The 10,779-nt window shown below is 41.4% G+C and overlaps 1 protein-coding gene across 3 annotated transcripts in view; it reads right to left on the reverse strand.

Moving 5' to 3' along the window:
• Positions 1 to 10,779, reverse strand: part of SIN3A (SIN3 transcription regulator family member A) — a 70,375-nt gene that overhangs the window by 5,338 nt on the left and 54,258 nt on the right. For all 3 annotated transcript variants that reach the window (XM_081831428.1, XM_081831429.1, XM_081831430.1), the window contains exons 18-19: positions 6,590 to 6,682; positions 5,585 to 5,679 (exon numbers count right to left, since the gene is read on the reverse strand). In XM_081831428.1, the coding sequence (XP_081687554.1) occupies positions 5,585 to 5,679; positions 6,590 to 6,682 (188 nt within the window). The remainder of the gene's footprint in view (positions 1 to 5,584; positions 5,680 to 6,589; positions 6,683 to 10,779) is intronic.

The following is a 10,779-nucleotide window of genomic DNA, read 5'->3' on the forward strand; positions in this document are numbered from 1 at the left end:
TAGAAAACTTATTTTCCTATGTTAACATTTACACTGGCAGTGCAAAAGTAATGGTGAATAAAAATGCTGGTGGCACCAAACTGTCCTTAGAAACCTTTATATTCTTCTCTGGCCATGCTCTGGCAATTAAAAGAGGAAAGCTGGGGGACGCCTGTGTAGCTCAGTCAGTTAAGTGTCTGCCTTTGGCTCATGTCATGATCCCGGGGTCCTGCATTAGAGCTCAGTGGGGAGTCTGCTTCTCCCTCTGCCCCTCCCCCTGCTCATGCTTTCTCTCTCAAATAAATAAATAAAATCTTAAAAAAAAAAAAAAAAAAAGAGGTAAGCTGGTTTCACTTAAGAATGTCCATGATGGGGATGCCTGGGTGGTGCAGTCGGTTAAGTGTCCAACTCTTGGTTTCAGCTCAGGTCATGATCTCAGAGTTGTGAGACTGAGCCCTATGATGGGCTCCGTGATCAACGCAGAGTCTAAGTTTCTCTCTCCCTCTCCTTCCACCCCCTCCCCATGCTCTCTCTCTAATAAAAAAATCTTTTTTTTTTTTTTAAGATTTTATTTATTTGCCAGAGAGAGAGAACACAAGCAGGGGGAGTGGCAGGCAGAGGGAGAAGCAGGTCCCCCGCTAAGCAGGGAGCCCGATGCGGGACTCGATCCCAGGAACCTGGGCTGAAGGCAGATGCCTAACTGACTGAGCCACCCAAGCATCCCTAAAAAAATAAAACTTAAAAACAACAACAACAACAAAAACACACATCCTTGAGGGGCGCCTGGGTGGCTCAGTCGGTTAAGCAGCTGCCTTTGGCTCAGGTCATGATCCCAGAGTCCTGGGATCGAGCCCCGCATCAGGCTCACTGCTCGGCAGGGAGCCTGCTTCTCCCTCTCCCTGCCTCTCTGCCTACTTGTTCTCTATCTCTGTCAAATAAATAAATAAAATCTTTAAAAAAAAAAAACCAAAAAAACACACATCTTTGATGAAGCAGTAACATATTTTTCAAATCCCAGCCCCTTAGTTCACATCCTTTTAATATGCTATGTGGGAAAATGGGAACTACACATACAGCACCCTCGCGTGCCAAAACACTATGGGATTCTTCAAGGGAAGCACTCGAGCACTGCCTGAGTGGCAAATGGATCACTTTTTTTACCTGAAAGAACAATGGACTAGCCATCCTGGAGTATGTGCTGGCAGCTATTTTCTCAAAAAATGAACAGTGGGGCACCTGGGTGGCTCAGTTGTTAAGTGTCTGCCTTTGGCTCAGGTCATGATCCCAGGGTCCTGGGATCGAGTCCCACATCAGGCTCCCTGCTCAGCGGGGAGCCTGCTTCTCCCTCTCCCACTCCCCCCTGCTTGTGTTCCCTCTCTGTGTCTCTCTCTGTCAAATAAATAAATAAAATCTTAAAAAAACAAAAACAAAAACAATGAAGGGGCGCCTGGGTAGCTCAGCTGGTTGAGTGTCGGACTCTTGGTTTTGGCTCAAGTCATGATCTTCAGGGTCATGAGATTGAGCCTGGGAGGCCAGGCCCGGGGCTCTGCGCTCAGCGGGGAGTCTGCTTGAGATTCTCTTCCTCTCCCTCTGCCCCTCCCCTACTCATGCCCCCCCAAATAATCTTTTAAAAAATGCTACCTGATATAATCCACATAAACAAAAGCTTTTTGAAATATTCAGTCTCTAAGAATATAAGGGATCTCAAGGCCAAAAAGACTGAGAACCTCAGGTATAATAGCTGTAAGGCAAATTATTAGAAACCAAAGCTGTAGGGTAAAGTTCCCATACATTTTAATTGCCCTGGCCCCAGAATGATTGTATCAATTTATATTTTCCCCACAGAATATGAAAGTGCTTTCCTAGCCCACACCCTCTACAACACAGGTTATAAATCTTTCAAAAACTTGGCCAACCTGGGGAGAAATACAGGATACGTTTACTGTACTAGTTCATAAACCTGGAGATGAAGTCTGTTTTGTTGAAGAGAGGCCTGGCACAGAGCAGCTGCTCGAAGTCTGCCAAATGAACCAAGGAATGAGGAGGCTGGCAGGACCCTTCTGCTCACACACCCCCTTTTCATGTTCTGACTAGAACTCAGTCTAATAGTAACAACAACACAGATCTTCCTTGACTTAGGGGTTACATCCTGATAAGAAGTTAAAAATATTGTAAGTCAAAAGTGCATTTTATAAACCTAACCTACTGAATGAACATCACAGCTTAGTCTAGCCCACTTTAAAGTGCTCAGAACATACTTTAGCCTACAACCGGGCAAGATCATCTAACACAAAGTCTATTTTGTAATAAAGTGTTGCATATGTCATGTAATTTATTGACTACTGTCTGGAAAATGAAAACGAAGTGGCCGTATGGGTACAGAATGGTGCTAAGTGTGTCAGTTCTTGACCCTTATGCTCGTAAGGCTGACCAGGAGTTGGGGCCCCTGCCCAGCATCGCAAGAGGGTCATACCACAGATCACTAGCCTGGGAAAAGACTATTCCAATTCCAAATTCAAAATGGTTTCTAGTGAGTGTGTCTCACTTTTGTATCACTGTAAAGTCCAAAAATCAATAGTCAAACTATCCTAAGTGGGGGACCATCTTTATTGGGATAATACCTTTCTGGAAATGTAAGACGTGGGATTTCACGTATGAGCTTCTGGGAAGGAAGAAAGCGACTCTACTACAGCAAAACCTCTTTTCTACTTTTGAAACTCCGATTTTCATCCTCAGATAGAGGACCAACAACACACTGCCCATAAATAGGGAGGAAATTTTCAAAATTCTGTGAAGTGAATATAGCAGACCTAAGACTATCTTTTGTGAGTTTTTCCTATTATCTTCAAAAGAGAGCTCTACTTTATTATTTTTTAAAAATGTAATTCTAATATAGTTAACACACAGTGTTGTAATAGCTGCAGATGTACAATATAGTGATTCAACACTTCCATACATCAGCCAGTGCTCATCTCGACAAGGGTCCTCCTTAATCCCCATCACCTATGTCACCCACTCCCCCACCCACCTCCTCTGGTGACCATCAGTTTGCTCTCTAGTTAAATGTGTCTGTTTCTTGGTTTGTCTCTCTCTTCTTTCCCCCCTGTGGCTGGTTTATTTCTTAAATTCCACATATGAGTGAATTCATATGGTATTTGTCTTTCTCTGACTTATTTCACTTAGCTTATACTCTATAATACCCTCTAGCTCCACCCATGTTGTTGCAAATGGCAAGATTTCATTCCTTCTTATGGCTGAATAATATTCCATTGTATATATATACCACATCTTCTTTATCCATTTATCTATCGATGGACACTTAGGCTGCTTCCATATCTTGGCTATTGTAGATAATGCTGCTCTAAACATAAGGGTGCATGTATCCCTTTGACCTAGTGTTTTTGTATTTTTTGGGTAAATACCCAGTAGAGCAATTCCTGGATCACAGGGCAGTTCTATTTTTAACTTTTTGAGGAACCTCCATACTGTTTTCCACAGTAGCTGCACCAGTTTGCATTCCCACCAACAGTGCAAGAGGGTGCCTTTTTTCCCACATCCTTGCCAGCATTATGTTTCTTGTGTTTTTTGATGTTAGCCATTCTGACAGGTGTAAGGCAATGTCTCATTGTAGTTTTGATTTGCATTTCCCTGATGATCAGTGATGTTAAGCATCTTTTCATATTACCTGTCAGCAACCTATAGGTCTTCTTTGGAGCAATGTGTGTTCATGTCTTCTGCCCGTTTTGTTTTTTTTTAAAGATTTATTTGAGAGAAAGAGGAAGAGCGAATGAGCAAGCAAGCGAGTGCACCCATGCGGGGGGGGGGCGGGGCGCATGAGGGCAGAAGGAGAGAGAAAATCTCAAGCAGACTCCCTGCTGAGTGTAGAGCCAGACGCTTTACTGACTGAGTCACCCAGGCGCCCCCTGCCCATTTTTAATTGGATTATTTGTTTTTGGGGGGTGTTGAGTTGTGTTAAGTACTTTATATATTTTGGATACTAACCCTTTATCAGATACGTCATTTGCAAATATCTTCTCCCATTCTGTAGGTTGCCTTTTAGTTTTGATTATTTCCTTTGCTGTGCAGAGCTTTTTATTTTGATGTAGTCCCAAGAGTTTTTGTTTCCCTTGCCTCAGGAAACTTATCTAGAAAAATGCTGCTACAGCAGAGTCACAGAAATTACTGCTTGAGTTCTCTTCTAGGATTTTTATGGTTTCAGGTCTCACATGTAGGTCTTTTAAAATCCATTTTGAATTTACTTTTGTATGTAGTGTAAAAGCGGTCCAGTTTCATTCTTTTGCATGTAGCTGACCAGTTTTCCCAACACCATTTATTGAAGAGACTGTCTTTTTCCCATTGGATATTCTTTCCTGCTTAATTATTTGACCATAAAATCATGGGTTTATTGCTGGGTTTTCTATTCTGTTCTATTGATCTACGTGTCTGTTTTTGTGCCAGTACCATACTGTTTTGATTACTACAGCTTTGTAATATAACTTCAAGTCTGGAGTTGTGATACCTCCAGCTTTTCTTTTCTTTTTCAAGGTTGTTTGGCTATCAGGGTCTTTTGTGGTTCCATACTAATTTTAGGATTATTTGTTCTAGGTCTGTGAAAAATGCTGGTGGTATTTTGATAGGAATTGCATTAAATGTGTAGATTGCATCAGGTAGTGTAGACATTATATTTCTTCTTACAATCCATGAGCATGGAATGTGTTCCTACTTCGTTGTCTTCTTCAATTTCCATCATCAATGTTTTATAGTTTTCAGAGTATAGGTCTTTCACCTCTTTGGTTACATTTATTCCTAGGTATCTTATTATTTTTGGTAAGACTGCTATCTTTTGAAAGGTCTGCTTTCAAGGTTGTCACTTGGCTGGGTTCTGGAATCTTGGATTTGGGGAGGGTTTCCACCATTCCCTAAGCAATAAAAGTGGCTCACTGTACCTAAACTGTTCACACAAATATGTGGTTTCATCTGAAAACCTGCTTTCTTTCTGGGAGTCTGGAATTTTGTTACATGCTAGGCAGACAGTGCCTACATGACTATCACCCAATAAAAAACCCTGGCACTGAGTCTCCTAATGAGCTTCCCTGGTAGACAGTGTTTCAAACATACTGTCATCATTTGTTGCTTGGAGGAATTAAGAGCGTCCCATGTGGCTGCAATAGAAGAGGACTCTTGGAAGCTTGCACCTGGTTTCCTCTGACTTTGTCACAGATGCCTTCTCCCCATATTGACTTAGCTCTGTATTCTTTCACTGTAAATCATCACTGTGAGTATGACTACATGCTGAGTCCTGTGAGTCTTCCTCATGAATCATCAAGGTTTGGAGACTCCGCCACACACTCCTCTCCAACACAGGAAAGTTACCGTTGATTCTCTAAAGCTCTCACTTCTCTGATGCTTTGGGGCACATGTTCCAGGTAAGCTCATGGTAGAACAGCCATAGAAACCTTGAATTAGTGTCCTCAGTGTCCTTGCTGTTCAGCAGACAGAACAACGAACTGAGTAAGCGAAAACCAAGGATCTGAAAGTCATTTAACTTTCTGTTCCTCAACCCTGTGCAAGTATATACTGCCAATACGTGACTCAGGTCACTCACCTTGGGAGAAATACTGGTTTCCGTGCCAGGTGCTCACGAAGCTCAGGAGAGGTAGTATCAGAATTCATGTATCGTTCCACATAGTCTGACCAACGCTAGGATTATAAATACAAAACGGGGGTGGAGAGAGAGTACAAAAACTGGACTCCATCCTTCTCAGGTAGTCTAGCAAATTCAAGGACTAAACTTCAGAAACCCTTAAATTTTAACATCAAAAATATCTTTCCATAATGACACGCTGTTACGTGGTATTGACACATAGCTATAAATTCCTGTTAGGTAACAAAACCCTAAGTTTGTCTGAGATACTTTAAAAGTTATCAGAAGTCATAAATGGGTAGAGACTGGCTCACTGACAAGTTTTATTTCCCCACAGAGGGTGTTGTTAAAGAAGAAAACATACAGTGGCAAATGTCTGAAAATCAGTATCTTTCACATTAAAATCTGGATTTCTGGAATCTCAGAAAATTTTTTCCCCACGATTTGGCAACCAGGAGCCAATATTCCCACAGAACAACAATCTCCCTTCCATAGCCCCTCAACATCATACACATGGCTTGCATCTCTCATTAACATTACCTGCTACGCCTAGCTATGATAACCAACTCACTCTCTCCACTCTGTGGGGTTGACAACTCCTGGCTTCATCTATCCCAATAAAAAGTAAACATGACACAAAATCAAGATGATACCGGGCAGATGGTACCTCATGTGTTGTTTCTTATACTTTAGAAGAAAAACAGGAAAGTTGCCAACCATGAAATGTCCTGAGAGATGGCTTTACTGACGGCTAAATGAGATTGCCATCAACCCTAAATATCTACCACTAGACAGCCCTTCCCTTCCGCTGAACACATGGCTGGAATGGCCTATACTTTAAGCATCAGGTTCTGACCCTTAACATGGCTGAGGCTGTCTTGGCCTTCTAGAAGACTATCACGAGGCAGATTCTCAGGATAGGACCGCTCTCTAAGCACACAGTTTCTGCAATATACTTGTCCATACCTCTGCTTCTACAGGGTCATCGGAGTTCTCCTCTTCCGTGTCCAGGAGCTCAATGGTCAGCTGAACCTGGCCCTGGCTCTGAATAAACATAAGCTGCAAATAAGAAACCAGGATGTAAACAAAAGACCATCTCCTCCAAACCTATAACCTAGCTACTCAAGGGTTGGGAGGTAGGGAGGCAATAAAGTTATAAAACTTCACTCTAATTGAAGAGATGAGGCAGGTACTCCAAAGTTTAGGAGACAGGTGATAAAAAAGGCAAAAGTCCAATTTTGCTACCAGCACAATAAAAGTTTAGAGCAAAAAGTACCATTTCATGTTTCATACCTCTTGTATTAGCTGAAGCAATAATCAATGTAAGAGTGTTTTAAACCTATTTTGTTCATTGGAAAGAAATATAGCATAAAGCCAGAACCATAAAATGTCAATGCCATTTTACCCAATAATCCCATTTTTGGAACTTAATACAAAAACGTTAAGCATGAAAGAAAAAAGAGAAGAAAAGGAAATAAAGAAGGAAAAGGAAAAGGAACTTCTTATACTAAAGTGAAGTAGAAAACATCAAACCCAACAGAGAGCAGCAATCAATTCTACCGCCATAAAGATGACCACCCAAGGGGGCACCTGGCTGGCTCAGTCGTAGAGCATGTGATAGTCAATCTCTGGATTGCAAGTTTGAGCCTCATATTAGGTGTAGAGATTACTTAAAAATAAAATCTTAAAATAAAATAAAAAGACTACCCAAGCCATCATACACACTGTGGTGTAAAGAACACAAAGCATCCACGTATTAACAAAGTGATCTGCTGTAATGGTATCAATCATATTTGAAGTTCTCAAAATTCTGATTTCTAACATTTGTTATGATTTTTTAAAAAATTCCTATTTAAAAGCAATACACTGATTAGAGGCAAAAAACAAGTCATGCTTTGCATAAAAAACTATCAAATGGTGGTGGCACATGGGACCTCCCCTGTCAGAATCCCAAGATTTTCAATGTCCTTATCCTAATGGCTTACTGCAGATAAGATCACTGTCCAAATCACATGGAGAAGATCATTTTACAAGGAAGCTTGAGAATCATCTATTTCAACCTTCTTCATTTTACACAGGGAAAAACCTAAAAATCAGAGTTCTCACTTCTCAAGTCCACTGAGTCAGTAAGTAAACAGGACCAGAAGCCAGTTGATTCCAAGTGTTCTTTCAGAGAAGCTTTAAAAATTCCTACCTGCTAATAAAATTTAAAACATGACAAGAACATAACACATACAACATAAATACAAACACAGTTACTTCCAAAATAGATTTTAAAAAACTGTCCCTAGGAGTTTGCTCCTCCTCACCCGACCAGGGTGACCTAGAGTGTCAAGATTTATCCTACTGCTTAAGGAAATCAGTCTTTAAGGTGATATTGAGAAGACCGTCTCCTTTCTACTTAAAACTGAACTTAATCTCACCTGTCACCTGTCTTGTTAGGCCCTTAACCATGCGTTTACCCTGGTTATTGCATCTCTGCAACCACTCCCCAAGTCTTGACTAGTCTCATTATTTGACTGCCCACATCCATCACCCAAATGGTAACTGCCTCCAGTTGTAAACACACCTCTGGTTCCTCCACTCCTCCTTACTCAGTGCTACCAAACTGATCTTCCTGAAAGCTCAAATCCAGTGGGATAGTCCTTAAAAATGCTTCACCACTTACCAACCACATTCGGAAAGTTCAAGCTTTTACTTAGTATGGCTGAGGATCCTCTACTATTTGGACCCTCTTTCTACATATCTCCTTCACCAATATCCTATACTTCATTCATTCAACATATGGTCACTGAATGTCTATTATTTATCAGGTACCTTTAGAAGACAACACAGTTTCTAGCTCGGAGGAGCCCAATTTAGTAAAGGAAACAGAAATATAAACAGCTATATTTACATTACAACTAAGGTAACTACCAAGGTACATTCTAGAGACATGGGCAGTATACTATGGGAATAAACAATTGCTCCTCGGTGAGCTGAGAAGGATTTCATGTCACTGAAGTGACACTCAGGTGGCCACTGAAGGATACAGGGGAAGTCCAATCAATTTCAGAGAAACTACACCAGAGAAAACCCTATTTTTAAAAGTACATAAAAAGAACTATACATCCCTCCCAAACACAGGGTGAAAGATATGAATAAGCAATACACAGAAAAGGAAACAGAAATGGGCAATGATAAAGAACGGGGAAATATGAATCAAAATAATGTAATTTTCTAGCCACCCAAATGGCCAAAATAAAGAAGTTTGATAATACCCAGTGTTAACTAAGGATGGGGAAATAAATGCTCCTATAGAAGTGCACCCTAGGGGAGCCTGGGTGGCTCAGTCAGTTGAGTATCGGATTCTGGATTTTGCTCAGGGTCATGATCTCAGGGTCGTGAGATTAAGCCCTGCACTGGGCTCAGGCTGAGCATGGAGCCTGCTTAAGAATCCCTCTCTCCCCCTGCCCTTGCCCCCGCTCACGTGCTCTCTCAAAAAAATAAAAAAATAAAATCTTAAAAGAAAAAAGAAAAGAAAAAGAGTACTCTAGTATATACAGCCTGTGGCTGTAGAGAGTGAGATGGCATTCTCCATTAAAATGCAACATTCAGGGCGCCTGGGTGGCTCAGTTGTTTGGGCGACTGCCTTCGGCTCAGGTCATGATCCTGGAGTCCCTGGATCGAGTCCCGCATCGGGCTCCCTGCTCGGCGGGGAGCCTGCTTCTCCCTCTGACCCTCCCCCCTCTCATGTGCTCTCTGTCTCAGATAAATAAATAAAATCTTTAAAAATAAATAAATAAATAAATAAAAATAAATAAAATAAAATGCAACATTCAGGGACACTTGGCCAGCTCAGTTGGTGGAGCGTGTGGCTTATGATCTCAGGGTCCTGAGTTCATGCCCCATGTTGGGTGTGGAGCCTACTTAAAACAAAAATTAAAAGAATATATATACATATATATGTATATATATGTATTTATTTGTTTATTTAAAATGTAAAATACACACATTCTTTGACCCAGTGATTTCATTTCTTGGTCTCCACTTCAAATTCTAACATATGTGCACTAGGATACAAGCACTAGGATGTAGCACTATTTGAGAAAGTAAAAAATGGAAATTGTTTAAATGTTCACCACGAAGGGAATGATTTTTTTTAAGATTCTATTTATTTGAGAGAGACAGAAAAAGGGCGAGAGGCGGGGAGGGGCAGAGGGCGAGAATCTCAAGCAGACTCCGCACTGAGTGTGAGCCGGACATGGGACTCAATCTCACGACCCCAAGATCATGACCGGAGCAGAAATGAAGAGTCGGATGCTTAGAGTGTCCTGAGCCACCCGGGTGTCCCAGGAATGATTTTCTGAAAATTTTTTAAAGTTTTTTTTTTTGACACAGAGAGGGAACACAAGCAGGGAGAGTGGGAGAAGGAGAAGGAGGCTTCCCGCCGAGCAGGGAGCCTGATGCGGGGCTCGGATCCCAGGACCCTGGGATCATGACCTGAGCCGAAGGCAGGTGCTTAATGACTGAACGACTGAGCCACCCAGGGGCCGCCCCCCCTTTTTTTCAAGACTTTTTTTTTTTTCCAGGAATGATTTTTTTTAAAACTATGGTACATTTTTAAACTATGGTACATTTTTACTCTTAAACATGACAAAGCAGGTGAAAAAATGAGCTGGATCTATATAAATCAAAACAGAGAAATTCTAAGCCATACTAAATGAAAAAAACCATGATGCAGAATGTGCAGCCTAATGTCATTTATTTCCATATACACACATGTATGTACGTAAAGGCACAGAAGAGGGTCTGAATGGATACACAGAGAGCTAAACGTGGCTGAGTTTTTAAAAAGCAGTGTACAATGTACACAGAAACAAAATGGAGAGGAGGCTGGGGCTCAGGGGTGGGCAGGGGATCTGAAGGGCTGCTTATGCTTAATGTTAATAGTATCAAATTTTGTTCTCCATATGAACATTTTTTTTTTATTCTTATGTTAATCCCCATACATTACATCATTAGTTCTAGATGAAGTGTTCCATGATTCATTGTTCGTGCACAACACCCAGTGCTCCATGCAGAACGTGCCCTCCTCAATACCCACCACCAGGCCAACCCATCCTCCCACCCCCCTCCCCTCTAGAACCCTCAGTTTGTTTTTCAGAGTCCATCTT

Source organism: Leptonychotes weddellii, chromosome 9 (assembly GCF_054177405.1).
Source record: "Leptonychotes weddellii isolate Sample4059 chromosome 9, ASM5417740v2, whole genome shotgun sequence".
NCBI classification, from domain to species: Eukaryota; Metazoa; Chordata; class Mammalia; order Carnivora; family Phocidae; genus Leptonychotes; species Leptonychotes weddellii.